The sequence below is a fragment of the Panthera uncia genome, assembly GCF_023721935.1.
Source record: "Panthera uncia isolate 11264 chromosome C1 unlocalized genomic scaffold, Puncia_PCG_1.0 HiC_scaffold_4, whole genome shotgun sequence".
Lineage (NCBI taxonomy): Eukaryota > Metazoa > Chordata > Mammalia > Carnivora > Felidae > Panthera > Panthera uncia.
In genome coordinates, this window is record NW_026057585.1 from 8,848,572 (window position 1) to 8,868,337 (window position 19,766).

At 35.5% G+C, this 19,766-nt stretch overlaps 1 protein-coding gene across 3 annotated transcripts in view; it reads left to right on the plus strand.

Moving 5' to 3' along the window:
* TRIM33 (tripartite motif containing 33) overlaps positions 1–19,766 on the plus strand; it is a 131,249-nt gene that overhangs the window by 86,873 nt on the left and 24,610 nt on the right. For all 3 annotated transcript variants that reach the window (XR_007454638.1, XM_049616515.1, XM_049616516.1), the window contains exons 5-11: positions 7,007–7,123; positions 9,749–9,863; positions 12,145–12,291; positions 12,734–12,851; positions 14,245–14,519; positions 15,158–15,322; positions 19,302–19,502. Coding sequence is in view for 2 of the 3 variants with exons in the window: in XM_049616515.1 (XP_049472472.1) it covers positions 7,007–7,123; positions 9,749–9,863; positions 12,145–12,291; positions 12,734–12,851; positions 14,245–14,519; positions 15,158–15,322; positions 19,302–19,502 (1,138 nt within the window). In the remaining variant the exon portion in view is untranslated. The remainder of the gene's footprint in view (positions 1–7,006; positions 7,124–9,748; positions 9,864–12,144; positions 12,292–12,733; positions 12,852–14,244; positions 14,520–15,157; positions 15,323–19,301; positions 19,503–19,766) is intronic.

The window sequence follows — 19,766 nt, forward strand, 5'->3', positions numbered from 1 at the left end:
TACATTGTTACAATGCAAATCATTTAAAATTACTGGTAAAAATAGCAGTGACAACTAATTTTAAGCCCTTACGGTGCTTCAGTAAGCAAAGCACTATGCTTATTAAGAGCTTTGTGTATTTTGACCAATTTAATTCTTGAAATAGTCCTGTAAACTAAATATTAATTATAAATTTGTTTAAAGAAGAACCAACACACAGAGGGTTATCCAAATTATTCATCTGTTACTGTGAAGATGGAACATACATCATTAAATTTTCTAAAGATTAAATGAGAGAATCCATGTAGGATACTTAGCACAAGACACCTGAAAACATAAGTAAGTTCTCAAAAGAGCTATTGCTATCTATACATTGATAAGTGCTTAGATAATATGATATTTGGGACTTATTTCAAAGTAATTTTGAAGATAGAGTGGTGGGGGGTATCAACAAAATTATCTATAAATAGATACTCCAAAAATACTTACTTATTTATTTATTTAGAGAGACAGCGTGAGTGGGGGAGGGGCGGGGGGGTGTGGAGAGAGAATCCCAAGCAGGCTTCACACTGTCAGCGCAGAGCCTGATGCGGGGCTCGAACCCATGAAACCACAAGATCATGACCTGATCCGAAACTGAGAGACGCTTACCGAACTGAGCCACCCAGGCACCCCACTTTTAAAAATATTTTTTTTAATGTTTGTTTATTTTTGAGAGAGAGAGAGAGAGAGCCCAAGTGGGGAAGGGGCAGAGAGAGAGGGGAACAGAGGATTTCCGAAATGGGCTCAGAGCCCAATATGGGGGTGGAACTCATGAACTGTGAGATCATGACCTGAGCTGAAGTTGCACGCCTAACTGACTGAGGCTACCCAGGTGCCCCTAAATAGATACTTTTGAAAATGGATGGTAGGTTCAGTGGAATTGAACTGCTAATATATGTTTAAAATTTTATGTTATTTTTAAAATGGAGTACTGAATTACAAAAGAAACTGAGTCAGAATTACTATGTGGCAGGTTTAAAAAATGTTTCCCTAGATACTAGTTTGGTTATAAACTAAGATGATACATTTTTCTAGAAGTGCCAGAGTAAAATCTTATCAATTGTTACATGCTGACAGTTATTAAATAATACTGTGATTACTTGGTGAGTAGCATCCCTGTACAGCTCAGGACCTAGTAAGACTAAATGTGCATTCAAAAGTTATAGTTTGGGGGTGTCTGGGTGGCTTAGTTGGTTAAGTGTCTGACTCTTGATTTCAGCTCAGGTCATAATACCAGTGTTGTGGGATTGAGCTCTGAGTCAGTCTCCGTGCTGAGAGTGGAGCCTGCTTAGCATTCTCTCTCTCCTTCCTTCTCTCTGTCTCTGTCTCTCTCTCTCTTTGCCCCTTCCCTGCTTGCACTCTATTTCTCAAATAAATAAACATTTTCAAAAAAGTTACAGTTTAAAGTTAGTAGATAATTGATTTTCAGTCTTTTTACCTTTTTTAAAACATAGTTTTTTTTGTTGTTGTTGTTGTTTTTTTAACTGTTTATTAAAATTTTTTTTTTGATACATGAAATTTATTGTCAAATTGGTTTCCATACAACACCCAGTGCTCATCCCAAAAGGTGCCCTCCTCAATACCCATCACCCACCCTCCCCTCCCTCCCACCCCCCATCAACCCTCAGTTTGTTCTCAGTTTTTAACAGTCTCTTATGCTTTGGCTCTCTCCCACTCTAACCTCTTTTTTTTTTTTCCTTCCCCTCCTCCATGGGTTTCTGTTAAGTTTCTCAGGATCCACATAAGAGTGAAACCATATGGTATCTGTCTTTCTCTGTATGGCTTATTTCACTTAGCATCACACTCTCCAGTTCCATCCACATTGCTACAAAAGGCCATATTTCATTTTTTCTCATTGCCACGTAGTATTCCATTGTGTATATAAACCACAATTTCTTTATCCATTCATCAGTTGATGGACATTTAGGCTCTTTCCATAATTTGGCTATTGTTGAGAGTGCCGCTATAAACATTGGGGTACAGGTGCCCCTATGCATCAGTACTCCTGTATCCCTTGGATAAATTCCTAGCAGTGCTATTGCTGGGTCATAGGGTAGGTCTATTTTTAATTTTCTGAGGAACCTCCACACTGCTTTCCAGAGTGGCTGCACCAATTTGCATTCCCACCAACAGTGCAAGAGGGTTCCCGTTTCTCCACATCCTCTCCAGCAATATAGTCTCCTGATTTCTTCATTTTGGCCACTCTGACTGGCGTGAGGTGATATCTGAGTGTGGTTTTGATTTGTATTTCCCTGATAAGGAGCGACGTTGAACATCTTTTCATGTGCCTGTTGGCCATCCGGATGTCTTCTTTAGAGAAGTGTCTATTCATGTTTTCTGCCCATTTCTTCACTGGGTTATTTGTTTTTCGGGTGTGGAGTTTGGTGAGCTCTTTATAGATTTTGGATACTAGTCCTTTGTCCGATATGTCATTTGCAAATATCTTTTCCCATTCCGTTGGTTGCCTTTTAGTTTTGTTGGTTGTTTCCTTTGCTGTGCAGAAGCTTTTTATCTTCATAAGGTCCCAGTAATTCACTTTTGCTTTTAATTCCCTTGCCTTTGGGGATGTGTCGAGTAAGAGATTGCTACGGTTGAGGTCAGAGAGGTCTTTTCCTGCTTTCTCCTCTAAGGTTTTGATGGTTTCCTGTCTCACATTCAGGTCCTTTATCCATTTTGAGTTTATTTTTGTGAATGGTGTGAGAAAGTGGTCTAGTGTCAACCTTCTGCATGTTGCTGTCCAGTTCTCCCAACACCATTTGTTAAAGAGACTGTCTTTTTTCCATTGGATGTTCTTTCCTGCTTTGTCAAAGATGAGTTGGCCATACGTTTGTGGGTCTATATCTGGGGTTTCTATTCTATTCCATTGGTCTATGTGTCTGTTTTTGTGCCATAAAACATAGTTTTTACTTTTATTTTAGAGCGAGAGCATGAGTGACATAGAGGGGGAGAGGGAGGAAGACAGGAAGAGAGAGAGAATCCCAAGCAAGCTCCACACCCAGTGCAGAGCCTGACGCGGGTCCCTGTCCCATGACCTTGGGATCAGGACCTGAGCCGAAATCAAGAGTTGGTTTCTCAACGCACTGAGCCACCCAGGAGCCCCCTCAGTCTTTTTTAAAAAAACTGTTCTTATTCATCTCCCAGTCTTTACTTATGAGAACCATGTTTTCAAGAATTTCTGAGCAAACTGCATTAAACAGTAATTTATTTCTCAATAAGAAAAAACACATATAATCCATGATGATGATTTCTGTTCAAAAGTAGATAACCAGTGGTATATTTAGTATACTCAGTTTCTATAATTCTAACCAAAACCACTGAAAGTCTTACCTAGCCTGTTCTAACTAAATCATGGGCACCTGTAATTTTTACCTACACATTTTGAAATGCTGAATATAGCTCATTGTGAGTAGAAGCCCAGGTTAAGAATCACTACTTCTGCTTCATATGCAAGATTAGCACCTAAGAAATGGCTTTCGTGTATTTACATGTTAATCAGAATTATACTTAATCTATTTATATGTTATTCTTTTTTTCCTCCCCATTTCTATAATTTTGATTGAAAATGCAGTGTTACTCTGGCTAAGAGAATCAGAAGTAACTTGTAGCCAAAATTACTTCCATATTGCTTTTTTGTTGTTCAAGCTCCATTTTTTTCTTCTGAGTATATAATTGAAATTAAACAAGTGAACAGAGACAAATCTGATTATCACTATTCATTCAAGCTCTTAATTGTTCACTATTATTTATTATCTGAAGGCAGTTTAAGCAAAATGTGCAAGTCTTTTTTTTAGCATCTGGCATTTCTCTACTTTTCTAGTTTTGCTTTCTTTTCCTTAGTCTTGAAAATGACAGCTTCAGAACTGTGTAGTTTTATACATTCTGATTTTTTTTTTCCCCAGCGAGAGAGAGCTTACCTTCCTCCTAAAGTTTATCTCAAGCACTCTTAATTATCCTTAAAACATCCAGCTCAGATGTTAACTCCTATATAAGTGGAGGAAAGGACACATACTTAAATGTAGGTATATCATAGTGTGTTTGCTTACTACTTGCTCACATGAATCAACAAGATACTTCTGTGCCTTTTTTTTTTTTTTTTTTTTGTTAACATTTATTTATTTTGAGAGAGAGAATGTAAGCAGGGGAGGGGCAAAGAGACAGGGAGAGAGCTATTCCCAAACAGGCTCTGGACTGTCAGTGTGGAGCCTGACACAGGGCTTGATCACATGAACTGTGAGATCATGACCTGAGCCGAAATTAAGAGTTGAACACTTAACCGTCTGAACCACCCAGGTGCCCCAAGAAGATATTTCTAGAAGCAAGATTCTAAAACATTTATTTTTAGGTGAAAAGAGAAATACATTTGTACAGGGTTAAATTTTACAAATTAAAATTTTGTGAATTATGATACCAGTTGACCTTTCTACCAAACGCCTTTCTATTTATGACATAATCTAACTCAAAATCAGATTAGACAGAGTCACAAAGATCTTTCTTCCTCCCAATCTAAAGCTCACGGAGTTAAAAAGGTTAGCATGGTAATCTCATATTCCCACTTCATTTGTACAGATTAACAAAGTAAAATTTTATTTTGGATATGGAGAAATTATTATGGAATAAATCAAATGTTCTTCAATGAAATAATGAAATGAAACAGCAATCTTTAGGTTATCTGTCTTATAGTAGATAGTTTTATTTTAAAATTAAAATACCCTTGTCCTTTTGTGCTACTTAATACCTTCAAAGGTATAATACAAGGTATACAAGTGCTAGACTTTACATTATACATGGGTGGGGTTATTTTTGCTTTAAAGAAATTCTTAAAAATCATAAAGTGGTCAATTTTGTTATATGTATTTTACTACAATAAAAAATTCTTCGAATCATTGCAGAAAATAAAAACCTCACTTGCTCTGTAACACCAGTCCTTATATTGCTCTACATTTTGCTTTCTGCTGCCCTCCATTTTTCCTTTTCCTCTTGAACCTAGCACTGGGAAACTTTCCTTCATCTTACCAAACTTTCCTTAGTGGTCACAACTTCCATGGCCTTTTCTCCCTTGATTGAGATCTTCACTGAAGACACAAACATCTAGATGCTCATAGTCTTCCTATTAATACCAGTTCCTGCCTTTACTTTAGTGATTTTAGTAGCTACATAGACAGTTGTAACTTTGTCAGTATGTTGAACTCATTTCCAGTGGCATTTTGCATGTGCCTTAGGTAGGCATTTAATTTTAGGTAATCCTATGGACCTTCCTTTAACTAGAGCCATGTAAACTCCCAAATCATCGTAGATGCTGGTATCTCCATTGTCTAAGCTTGTTTGTGCAACTATGCTAGCTAGTATTATGTTTTGATACCTTATCTGAATTATTGTCAAAGAGTTCTAGCTGATCATCTTGTTTTCCCTTTTCAGATTTACCTTTTCTATGTCTGATGAATTTCCTAGAACATAAATCTGATTATTACATCTTGGTTAGAATTTTTCAAGGGTTTCCCATTACTGAGAAGATAAAATCCAAATATTAGCATGGTATACCCAGCCCTTCACAGTCTGATTCTGGATTTTATTAATTATTATCTCCTATTCTGACCTTTGCATGGCTTTCATTGGCTAAATTGAAGTCTTTGTAGTTCCCCAAATATGCCTCTGCATTTAGCATAGGATATTATTTTGACTTCCCTGTGAAGCTTTCCTTGGTATGAAGGCTGACTTAAGCAGTATGTTCTTCTTTCAGTCTATATATATTTCCATTATAGCTCTTATCACCGTATGGTGTCATTTCATATGTGTGCCTATTTATTACAAGAATATGAAGAATAATGGATTTATTTTTTTTTTTTACTCCTGTATCCCTAGCATACAGAAGAATCCCAAAAATATTTGTTGACTCAATGAGCAATTTACACAAAGGAAATAAAACCAGCAAAGAAAACCATTCTATCTTCCTAGTAATCAAAGAACTGTAGTCTTTACTATGGAGTCCAAATTTTCACTGTAATAATATTAGGAAATACTAACATACACCACTCATGTTAACAAAGTTATAAAACTGGTGTTGGTGATTTTTAATTGATACAACTCTTTTGGAAAATTTTGACTAATATAGTATGGGGAGCTGAAAAATTATTTCAAGTAATGAATGTAAAGACAAGATAAAAATTAGATATAAAATTGTGTATACATTATGATTACACTTGTATTTTATTTTTTATTTATAAGATTTTTTAATGTTTTACTTATTTTTGAGAGAGATATATATAGAGCATGAAATGGGGGTGAAGCAGAGTTAGAGAGCGACACAGAATCTGAAGCAGGCTCCAGGCTCTGAGCTGTCAGCACAGAGCCTGCCATAGGACTCGAACTCATGAGCAACGAGAGCATGACCTGAGCCGAAGGCAAAGCCCGGAGCCCACTTTAGATTCTGTGTCTCCCTCTATCTCTGCCTCTCCCTTGCTTACACTCAGTGTCTGTCTCTCTCTCTCTCCCTCTCTCTCCCTTTCTCTCTCAAAAATAAATATTAAAAAATTAAAAATAAAAAAAAATAAAATGCATAATAAAAAGACTAAGGAATATAACCATGGTAGTTAGTAGTGGTTTTATGATGTTAAAACTATGGGTAGTTTCCCCACCTTTGAAAGTATTTTCTGTAATGTTACAGATTTTATGATATAAAATGTATACAAGCTTCTCCAGTAATTGAATTTGAAAAAAAAAATGTAATTCTGAATCAAAATTCTAATGTAAGAGCACTTGAACAGTTTTTAAGTAAATTTTTCGTCTTACAATAAATAGCTTCTTAGGCGTGGGTCAGAAGGGAAGGGATTGGTAATTAAAAGTTGCTCATGGTAGGGTGTGTGAGGCCAGCATAGAATGCAGATAATTTAAGTTATGGTCTCAAGATTGAATCATGTAGCAATTCTTCATTTTAAGAATTTCAATAGTAAATATTCTGCTTTAAATGTGGTTTTGTTTTTGTTTTAAGGTATCAGTTTCTTGAAGAAGCTTTTCAAAACCAGAAAGGTGCAATTGAGAATCTACTGGCTAAGCTTCTTGAGAAGAAGAATTATGTTCATTTCGCAGCTACTCAGGTGCAGAACAGGTAAGTGTGTTGCCTTAAAACCATAATTTCACTTTAAAAATTATTATACACACTAGATCCAGTTTAAATTTGTTTCCCTTCTGTATTAAGCATATATAGAAAACATTTTTAGAAGGGTAAATATATATAGAAGTTTGAGTTTGGATTATGATATGTGTTAATTAAGATTTAATTCACCAAAATTTTGAATACTCTTAAAATACATCTTTAACTCTTTTCTAATCAGTAAAACTCTATTCTTTGTAAAGCCTTATTAGTTAACGATGGAAAAAGCAGTTACTATGTAGAGTTGAATTATAAAACTTTTAACTGTGTGGTTGACATAGTATAGAGGAGAGAGTATGAAGAATGTCTCCTGTAAAAGAAGCATTTTTAAAGACACTACTTCTCGCAGAATTATTATTATAACTCATATGTAATAGCACACTTTATGGCACATAGTAAACTCTCAAATTTTGACCATTGCTATTATTTTTATCAGTAATCCCATCAGCATTTAAAAATTCTATTCAGGTTAATTTCTCAAAAAACTAAATTTATTGATAAGGCAAGTTGGAATAAGTTCCATAAGTGAGTACATTAACAAGATGAGGATTGTTGGGGTAGAAAGATGAACACTTGGAGCTGGCATAATTAAAATCTGTATATTCTTGGAGGTATGAATAGGATTAGTAAGTATTTTTCAGTTTCACGAATATTGAGACTTTTGGTATTTCTAGAATATTAAAATTAATTACTTTATTTAAAATGGCAATACTTAAAAATATTAAATGGATGAATGAATAGCGCATTATACATTAGACTATAAGGTGGCAGAACTTTCATCTTAAGAAGTGATACCAAAAGAAAATAAAGTGTACTCCAAGGTTGTAGGTAATATGTAACAATGCAGTTGACTCTTGAACAACATGGGTTTGAACTGTGTGGGTCTATTTATATGCAGATTTTTCCCCCCCGATAAATATAACATTTTTCCTTTCTCTAGCTGGCTTTATTTATTGTAAGGATACAGTGTATAATGTGTGTAGCATACACAATATGTGTTGATCAGCTGTTTATGTTATTGGTAAGGCTTCTGGTCAACAGTAGGTTATTAGCTAAGCTTTTGGGGTGTCAAAAGTTATACATGGATTTTTGACTATCTGGGGATAGGTGCTCCTAACCTCCACTTTGCTCAGGGTGAACTGTATATACTTTACATGCACTAATTATGGATGGTTAATTCTTATGAAAATATCAGGATGTTTTAGTAATACTGCTGATATGTTGTGGGTGATATTGGAGAGGATAGCTAGCTGTCTTATAAATTACAGATGGATGTCCTTTTCAAAGAAAAGATACTTGATTCGTATGGCAGTCCCATATTTTTGTATATATGTTTTGTACATATTTTGTATATATGTTCCTGAATCTATATATAGAGAAGTAGAACAAGAAGTTTATGTGTTACAAAATTGCAGAGGGTTGGAGAAATTCATGATTTCATCTCCAGAAAGATTTTTTTTAAAGTATTGAAATCTCCAATGTTTCTTTCCCTTTAGACACATAATGACCTATATCTCCATTTTCTAATGTACATTGATTTCTTTCTTCACAATTGAACATGTAGTAGACATGCTTAAACCAAAGGGAGTCTGACAGTGGCTAACTGTTCACTACTTTTAGCAAGCTTAATAATTTCACTATTTGGCAGAGTCATTTTAAGTTAGAATCCTACATTATCATTAGTAGTCAGCAGTCTTATTTTTAAAAAGACATTTTCCAATCACATTAATAAGGACAAAATTGAATAAAATTTTCAAATAAGTGCCCCAACAAGCACTGAGGTATAGACAAAGGAGGGAAAATTATATTATTATTACTCAAATTTGAAAAGACAATTTAGAGGTTGGAAGTGTGGGTAATAGTTTGTAAAGAAGTTAGAATGTATAAAAGTTGAAGGCTACGTTCTTTGGTTGTTTAACATTTTATACATTTATATCGGTAGGATTCTCCCCCACCCATGAAATAGGTATCAGCAATTTCATTTTTGCAGCTGAAACCTTCCTATTCTAAAACATCGAACTCTTTTAAAACTGGATTGAAAATGTTTTATGCCCTTAATTCTATGCAGTAGGAAAATTATTTTGAGAAGAACCTGTGGAAGGAGGGGGCACATTTTAAGTGGTTAAGTTGTAAGTGAAAATAAATGCTTCTAAGCTTAATTCTTATTGTTTCAACAGATAATTACTGTTCGCAACATTGTTCTTTTGCACATTGTTTTTGAAAAGCATTAAGTAGATCCAGTGTGCCAGATTTGACACTAAATAGCAGTTGTTGATGTCAGATGTTTATATATCACATTCATGTCACAGGAGCTAAAGGAGATTGCCATCTAGATTAATAAACTACCTTTATGAATTTAATTTAAAATTACTAAATATTTAATCCATTCTTTGTCTGTATAAATAACTTGTTTAGACCAAACTGAGTGCTCAGGTCTACCGAAACATAAGTTGTACATTTTGACAAGGGTTTCATTTTAATTACTTGCTTAAGTGCCCAGTTGGATGAATTTCTGTAACAGTTGATGATTCAGAGACATAGGATAAGTTGATAACCTAATGATGCATTTCTCTTATTCAGGATAAAAGAAGTAAATGAGACTAACAAACGAGTAGAACAGGAAATTAAAGTGGCCATTTTCACCCTTATCAATGAAATTAATAAGAAAGGAAAATCTCTCTTACAGCAGCTAGAGGTATGGTTCAAAACCAAAATAAAACAACAACTGCTTCTCTTGCTCTTTAGCTGTTTTTAATGTTTATTGAAAGGTCTTTTAGATTGGTTGGGGGGGTATGGAAATAAAGACAAATTAAAAACATTTTTCATTTCATTTTCTATTGGAAAATAGAGCTTTACTGAGTTAGTTAATTTGCAGCCCAATTCAGTAATACTGATTTTAGCTGTATAAATGAGGAGATAGTGTTGTCCTCTTAAGAATTAAAGAATTATTACTAAAATGTGATATAAACAAAGACAAAGCCAACCTACTACTCCCCACTCCCCCACCCCCATCCCTGAATATAGGGCCTCAATTTAACTTTTACACGTGAAAGTATACTGGGGTCTGCTTGAGTCATTTGTGTTTTACTTTATTTTAAAAATATTCCATAGTTTTGCTAAAAATGCTGCTCATTTTGAAATTTATAAACTTTAAACTTTTTGCATTTTTTAAGATTAATATGCAGATATAAATTTCCAGATAAGAATCCCGTCAGTTTGAAATCCAAATTAAGTTTTAAACAGAGTTGTCTCTACTGACCACAGTTCATTGTTTCTCAAAATTTGGTACTCTTTAGTAGGTTCAGGTGATAGGGGGTTGTGTTTTCTGCATCATCAGTAGCAATTTAAGCTATGTATTTGATTTTTTAAATTTCTATTACTTGTAACCTCAACATTTCCACAGATTATTTTCTGTTCCGTTCCCTCATAGATCACTGTAGAAATACTAGACACATAGTTACATACAAATGAAAGAAATTATGTTGGCAGTATTATTTCTGCATTTCTGTCTTTTGAAATATTATCTTTTTATTGAGACACAATTGTGAGATTAAAAGTACTCTCACACATACCATTAAAGTTGGAGGTCTCTTTCCTCTTGTACATTCAGCTGATGCATTTAACTCTAATAGATTTTGTTTTCCAAGACTGTACGTGGAGAACACTGAGCAGCAACTATTTCTGATAACCTTTTGATAACCTTTTAACTTACTGCAAATACACTGTAACTGTAGGTCGAAAATAATCGTAAACCATTTCAAGAACTTTTGAATGAAAAGATGCCTTTTAATGCTAAAATATACAAAAATACTGAATCATAAATCTGCCACACACGCCTAACATGCTGAATTTAAGGAATAGATGTTTTCTAGTGTAATATGTTCTTAAACTTTGTAAGGTAAAGGTTTTCCTATGCTTGGTAGAAGGGATGATTTCCAGGGAACTTGTGAATCAAACTTCTATCAGTTGAATACTTTTATCCATCATTTTGCATTATAAAATGGGCAACTTGTTTTCTTAGGAAAAAATTGCCCAATGAGTCAAGTTGAGGTGTTCAGAAAATGGTCAAGTGCGAAGTAGATAGGTTGTTTGGCATGCCAAATGTCAGAACATATATGATATCACCTGTCCCTTCCGGGAGTTTTAGTTCCCAGGTAGTTTATTTTTCCTTTGCAGCATTTGCCCTCAGATTGGTCCTTCAATTCTTATTTATGCTCTTGTTCTTTGAGAACTTTTGTTATTTCAAAAGGTTCCTTAACTCTACTCTTAGAGCTTTAGAATTTACCTTTCTCATTTTGTCTTTTAAACGTATTTGAAGGAAGAGATTTTAACTTTCGCCTCCTGCTATACCAGTAGGTGGCACTGGTAACACAAAATTTTCTTTGGACCTAAAAGTGTGGAGTTGATTATATCAAATTTCTAAAGGTCAGCTCATTATGTCACAGATTCTGTATATTGGATTAGCCTAATAGATACTATTTTTATTGTTTTTTAATTTATTATTTTTTAAAATTTACTTATTTTAAAAGACAGAGAGGGAGGGAGAGAATCCCAGGCAGGCCCTGGGCTGTCAGCGTGGAGCCGGATGGGGGGGCTCAGACTCAAAAACTTTGAGATCATGACCTGAGGCAAAACCAAGAGTCAGACGCTTAGCCGACTGAGCCACCCAGGAGCCCCTAGATACTATTTTTAACAAAGACATTTTATCTTCTGAAGGAAAAGGGAGACATCAACTAACAATTTTTATATGTGGAATGCCCCTTTGTTAGCTTTGAGAACTAAGTTTTAGTTCCGCCTTTGTTTGCCTAAGTTTAGTTTCCAACTTTTCTTTTGATCAGAGGCTCATTACATAATGAGATGCCTGGTAACTTATCCTGATTTTAAAAAGTAATGTAGGTATTGTGTTCGTTTGCAACAGAAACGATGAGTTGGATTTTTCATATAGAATTCTTCATTGAACTCTTGTTCTGTTTCAGAATGTTACAAAAGAAAGACAGATGAAGTTATTACAGCAGCAGAATGACATCACAGGCCTTTCCCGGCAGGTGAAGCATGTGATGAACTTCACAAACTGGGCAATTGCGAGTGGCAGCAGCACAGCTCTACTGTACAGCAAGCGACTGGTGAGACACATAGTGTGTTTATCCCCAGGTCTTTACATTGATTTTATTAAGACTTACATTCAGTGAACTGTAGCTGTTTCAAGTCTAGATTTTGTATTTTTGCCAATGTAACCGCCACTGCATTAAGATACAGAAAATTTCCATCACCCACAAAAGTTTCTTTGTTCCCCTCTACTCCTGACCCTAGGCAACCATTAATCTCATTTCTGTTATTTTCTAGAATTTCATGTAAATGGATTCATACAGTATTTACTGTCCTGAAGATACATGATAAATCATTTCTGCCAGAAATGTGCACTTGATTGCTAATATAGGTAGTCTTTTAAACACAACTGTCTCATCTCAGGTCGTGGGGCTACATGAGCTTTTTATGTCTTTACCATGTTTGTTTTCTCAGGTAATACTTAATTTTTAAGACTAATGTGAATTTTTTCCCTTCAAGATTACTTTTCAGTTGCGCCATATTTTGAAAGCACGGTGTGATCCTGTGCCTGCTGCTAATGGAGCAATCCGTTTCCATTGTGATCCCACCTTCTGGGCAAAGAATGTAGTCAATTTAGGTGAGAATTAATTAGTTTTTTCAGTGTGACTGGGAACACTAAATTAGGAGGAGAAAGGATCTAAAACAGATTTTAGATCCTTAAAGCTTTACTGTAACACGTAAACTTCTTGGAAAATATGTTCCTCATTGGAAACTCACTTGTGCTCTGTTCGTGACATTTTCAAGAATGTTGAGCATCTCCTGTGTGTAGATTTTAAAAATGTGAATTATTGTTGACTTTCCCCCCACGTATTTGAAAATTGGTAATGACTGTTTTATGTCAAAAACTTAGCATATGGGGCTTCATTCTCTGGAAGAATTTATTAGATGCCCTAATAGTTTGTATATTAATTGTACCGAATTGTCCACTAGAGGAGGCCCTCCAGGATGCTGATGTGTGTGAAAGTCACATTGAGGAATGTTTGAAAGATAAGAGTAGCGCTTTTCCACACAGAAGAGAAATGGGCTTCACTCTTGTCCACAGTGTGGACCTACAGACCATAGGTGAAAGTTACAGAGAGACAGACAAACAGCTCAATTTAAAACAAAGACCCAAAACTTCCCAACAGTTAGAACTGTCTACAGATTGAGGAAACTCACTTTGAAAGTAGTTAAGTTCTCACCACTGGAAGTGGTAAAAGCAGAGGCGAATGGATTTCTGTAAAAAAGTGATCTTTGTGTATATTAAAATTTGGCTATAGCCTTAGAGAAGGCATTGGCAAACTGTATTTTGTGTGGCATGGTAGCTAAGTTTGTTTTTTACATTTTAAAGGCTTGTAAAAATAAATGAAAATAGAAGAATATATGGCAGATCTTATGTGGTCTGCAAAGCCTGAGCTATCTGACCCATTAAAGGAAAGGTTTGCCAACTCTGCCTTACATCCAACCTTCCTCAAATTTGCCTTCTATTCCTAGAAAATAAAGGGCTGTGTGAGAACCAAGGAAAATTGTCATTTCTAGGGACGTAAGTGGCTAAAACATTCCATGTTTCCACGGAAGACAGTTTTGTAGCAATGTAGTACTCTGCCCTGAATAGTATGGCAATTCAAAGGAAAATGGGATCAGCATTAGCAGTCTTAGATATCCTTGAATCTTGTCCAGGAGAATTGATTTTGACTGACTAGATGCGCCTCCTCCAATAACATCTGTTTCAGATCTTTAATTTTCTGTACATTTGTGTAAATATAGAATAATACACAATACATTATTCTGAATAATCAAAAGTCAATTATTTGGCTTTGGACTATGTTTCTGATCTTCATCATCTTTAAACCTATCTCCCACTTCTGCTGTCCTGTCAGAAGCTTTGAGTGCTGATAGTTGTGAAAGGAAAGAGGAAAAAATAGTGGCAATCAAAAGTGGATGATTTAATCGTTTATATGCAAATTATTCTCATTTTTTAAATCCTTCAGGTAATCTAGTAATTGAGAGTAAACCAGCTCCTGGTTATACTCCTAATGTTGTAGTTGGGCAAGTTCCTCCAGGGACAAACCACATTAGTAAAACCCCTGGACAGATTAACTTAGCGCAGCTTCGACTCCAGCACATGCAACAGCAAGTATATGCACAGAAACATCAGCAGTTACAACAGATGAGGATGCAGCAGCCGCCTGCACCCGTATCCACAGCAACGACGACGACACAGCAGCACCCTCGACAAGCAGCCCCACAGATGTTACAGCAACAGGTGAGTATTAGAGCATGGCACGATTGATACAGATGATGAAAGCCTCAAGACTGCACTCCGTCCGATTGGGATGAATTGCACATTTCAAAGTGACTAGCAGAGACAAAGCTCAAAGGTCAGAGTTTAAATATTTGCTCTGGGTTTGGCAGGGGCCTGGGGGAGATGTGACAAAGGGCATTAAAGAACTACTTAACATGGGATATGAAACTAACTCATGGTACTTTGGAAGAGCAAAAGTTTTTATCCCTCCATTCCAGGTATTTTTTGTTTTCCACGTGTGATTTGGGTCCAGAAAGCCAGATATGTTTTACCTAAGGTCAGATACATTCCTTAGGCATTTATTCAAACTATTCCCATCCGTGTATCTCTTTTGATCTCCCCTCCCCCATCCAAATCAAAACCACTAGTCCAGGTTTGGATAAGTTAATGTTGATAGGCTTTACACACACACACACACACACACACACACACACACACACACACACAGTGGAAGGGATTGGTGCTAGAGTTGGGGAGAATGACTTACGCTTTTTACTTTATGCCATTCTGTCCTGTCGATTTTTACCATAACATTTTATCATTGAAAGATAAATTTATAAAAAATATTATTAAGCAAATGCAATTTCTACCTTTTGTAGCCTCCAAGATTGATCAGTGTGCAAACAATGCAAAGAAGCAACATGAACTGTGGAGCTTTCCAAGCCCATCAGATGAGATTGGCCCAGAATGCCGCCCGGATACCAGGGATACCCAGGCACAGCGGCCCTCAGTATTCCATGATGCAGCCACACCTCCAAAGACAAGTATGCCTAGAGTTACATTTGTAAGAATCATACAATTTTAAAATTAAAAGACATAGTTTTTCTTAAGCAGGTGGGGGCTCGGGGTTGGCCATTGATACCTTTGAAAATTTGATTAATGCTGTGTATCTTCTTGTTCCCCCAAATTACACATACACATGAATTCAATTTTAACAGCTTCTTTAATGGCATTAAACCCATTATATACTATGGGTTAAGAACCTCTGGTCTCGTCCAGCCAATTCATTTTACAGAAGTAAAAAACAAAGGAGCTTTTTATTTATCCACAATCACAAGAGGTAACGGTAAAGTCAAGATTAGAACCTTAGTTTCCTGAAATTGTTTCTCTGTTCTTTTCATGTGGCGTTGTGAACTTGATCTGTAAAAAGGACTTTGAAAACGGTAGAGCTGTGCTATATGTAATTTATTTATTTGGGTATAGCTTCTCTCTGCTTGTTTTTCTTTTTAGGATATAGATAATGCCTGCTATGAAAAATAAGTGTATTTTAAAACATGTTTTCTGATTTTTGCCTGAATAGTAGGTTATATTTGAATAGGAGTTAGGACTATAAAATCAGGCTACTTTTACATATGATCTCTAGTTATAAAATAATAAAGTTCATTGTGGAACTGTGATAGTGATATTTTTCAAAGCATGCTTTAATAACCCTCAGAATGAGTATGAGGTCCTTGTCAAAAATAGATTCTTAACCATAGCCATTGAGTCCAAATTTCTAGGGGGAGAGTACTCAGAAATAGTAAACTTTTACTAACTCTCAGATCAGTCTGCATACTAAACTTGGATAAATAGTCCCAGTGCAGTGGTTCTTCAACTTTTATACACAAGTACCTTTGGAAAGACTTTTGAAAAATAGGCACTCCCTCACATTTAAGACTGACATTTAAAAGTTCTGTTATAGGGGCACCTATGTGGCTCAGTTGATTAAGTGTCCGACTTTAGCTCAGGTCATGATCTCATGGTTCGTGAGTTCGAGCCCCACTTCAGGCTCTGTGCTGACAGCTCACAGCCTGGAGCCTGCTTTGGATTCTGTGTCTCCCTCTCTGCCCCTTCCCTGCTTGTACTCTGTCTCTCAAAAATAAATAAAACATTAAAAATTTAAAAAACAATAAAGGTTCTATTATAAATTTAAGTTTCAGTGATTGCCAAGGACATATTTTCTGGCATATTGTAATTACTGACATTATAAGATCAAACCGTTTCATCATTCTTATAAACTAATCCAGTGGAATCCCAAATACTATAGCAAGCTCTTTTTTGGAAGTCCAAACTTTATTGTCTCTTTTATGCTTGGACCTGAATTTCTCTTCTACTTCGTCTATAGAATTTTATCTTTATATACTTATGTTTGATAGGTATATAGATCAATCAGTTGCAATTTTCTGTGGGAAAAATGTCTATCTTAATTTAAAAATTCTTGTATTTCCAGTGACAGTAAGACTATTATTAAGCTTAAAAATATTATTTTGGACCAAATTTTCATTATAGTAATTTCTGTACAATTATACATAAATATACTTCTATGCTTTAAGAATATTAGGAAACATAAAAAATAAAATTCTTCTGGGTACACATTTCTTTATGAGACAGATGGAGCCTTTTCCTTTTTCCTGTTCATTTGTGTGTGTGTGTGTGTGTGTGTGTGTGTGTGTGTGTGTATGTATTTATTTATTTTAATGTTTATTTAATTTTTGAGAGAGAGAGAGAGAGAGAGAGAGAGAGACAGTGCCAGCAGGGGAGGGGCAGAGAGAGAGGGAGAGAGAGAATCTCAAGCAGGCTCCATGCTGTCAGCACAGAGCCCAATGTAGGGCTCAATCCCATGAGCTGCGAGATCATGACCTGAGCCGAACCAAAATCAAGAGTTAGGTGCTTAACTGACTGAGCCACCCAGGCGCCTTATATATATTTGTGTATGTTACTTGTTAGAGTTCGAATTCGACATCAGTTTTTATTACTGTTTTTTCTTGTTTCTGTTTTCTTATGATGCTTGGGAACCTGTTTACAAAAACATGTATCTGGGAATTAAAGTAATTTTTTTCATTTTCCTGAATTGTTTGAACTTTCGCAGATTATAAACTAAAACTTAGAATGAGCTATGAATACTACTTTATGCATCTTTTTATCAGTTGACAGTTTCTTCATGTCTTTTGTTTTTGTTGATCATCTTATATCAGAACCCACTCAGAGATTTATTAACTCAGGTTTTTGAGGTGGGCACTTTGTCATCAGCTGAACACTTGTATCTTTGCTTGTCTCAGAGTATTTTCTGCCCCAAGGTAGTGTGTTAGATAGGATTTGAAATGGGTCAGAGGTGTGCTGTTTTAGGGGAGAGGGAGAAGGGCAATTATAGAAGAAGAGAACCTGTAGACTGGCACATTCCTAGGGAAATTGGGTTTTCTTTAGAAAAAAAGTACATATGAAGGTTGAAGATCTGGACATTAGTTTCCATAAAAGTGTTCACATAGCCATGTACCCGAAAGCCCACAAATATTACCAGGGAGCAGCTACACCCTTTGGAAGAGTGCAGAAACTGCGGAATCATCAGACTTTAAGGCCCCTACAGAAATAAGTGAATGTTAGAATTTTCAGTGTTTAAAACTTCTAATTATTTATTTGTATATGTATAATTTGTTTCCCAAGGATTTTCATCTATATTTATCTTAAATGATCCTAACAGTCGCTTACAATGAGACAGGTGAGGTGTTACTCACATTTCTAAATTACTGAGATTATGTGATTTGCCTAGAGTCACAGATTATTACAATCAGGAATTGATGTCATATTTCCTTTTGTACATTCATTTTTTTCTACCGTATCAGTTATATAATAGACAACTATCCAGTTGTTTTTATTTTTAAAAAGACGGAAGAGTCAAAGAGGAATATAAATAGAACAGTGACTTTCCCGGCCTGATGTTTAAAAACTTTGGGGGCTTCTAGATCATCTATTTATGTACATCTTTGTTTGTAATAATGCCATGTCTCCAGGCTGGCAGGTTGAAAATAATGGCAAATCTGCTTTTCCTAAAAAGTACACAAAAATGAGTAGGAAAACAAAAAGGCTAAGTTTGAGTTATTGTTACTTTTTTTGTATAAGTTGGAGAAGGCTTTTTCCCCCAGTTTTATTAATAATTGATGTACATCACGATAAATTTTAGGCTTACAGCATAATGGTTGGTTTACATAGATTGTGAAATGATTACAATAGGTTCTGCTGATATCCATGATGTTGTATAGATACAATAAAAAGAAAAGAAAGGAAGAAAATTCTTTTCCTCCTTGTAATAAGTACTCTGAGGATTTACTTTTTTTTTTTTAATGTTTATTTTTTAGAGAGAGAGACACACACAGTCGAGCAGGGGAGGGGCAGAGAGATGGAGATACAGAATTAGGATTTACTTCTGTTCTATATATTTAAAACTATGGTCATACTGTATGTTACATCCCTGTTACTTGTTATCTTATAACTGGAAGTTTGTACCTTTTGCCTTTTGACCACCTGCCATTCCCTCTTCTTCCACCCTCCACCTCTAAAAACCACAAGTGTGAACTCATTTTATATGAATTTGTTTTGTTTTAAGATTCCACATATAAATGAGATCATACAGTGTTTGTTTTTCTCTGTCTTATTTCATTTAGTATAATACCTTCAAGGTCCATCCATGCTGTGGCAAATGACAGAATTGTCTCATTTTTTATGGCTGAATAATACTGCATTCTAGACACACACATACACATTTTGGATACACACATACATACAACTTCTTTCTTCATTCATCAGTGCATGGGCACTTAGGTTGCTTCTGTGGCTTGGCTATTGTAAGATAAGGCTTGCTTCTTTGTTCTTAGTCACAGGTATCAAACACTTGTGTATCCTTCCTAAACTAAAACTTCTTGTAAAGGTGTAGTTCACATTAGGATATCCTGGCAGATCAAGTAATGATAACATCTTTTTTCCTAACAGCACTCAAACCCAGGGCATGCTGGACCCTTTCCTGTTGTGTCGGTGCACAACACTACAATCAATCCAACCAGCCCTACTACAGCTACGATGGCAAATGCAAATCGAGGTCCCACCAGCCCGTCTGTTACAGCAATAGAGCTAATCCCCTCAGTTACCAATCCTGAAAACCTTCCATCGCTGCCAGATATTCCACCCATACAGGTTTGTATTTAAGTTGAATGACAGATTTAAAAGCTGTTAATTAGGAAGCATTCTTTCTTTTAAATTTAGGAACAACATTTTTTGAAATTTCTGAAGAGTAGAGTATTAAATATTTGATTTTGAAGTTATGTGTGGTAAAAAAAGATAATAAAAATTATGTGTGCTGAAACTAGCATGCCTCAATATTTTAAAGTTCTAAGATACCAGTTTTGTTAATCTTTCTGCCACCTGCCAACAGACAAACCTTATGTTAGACAATGCACT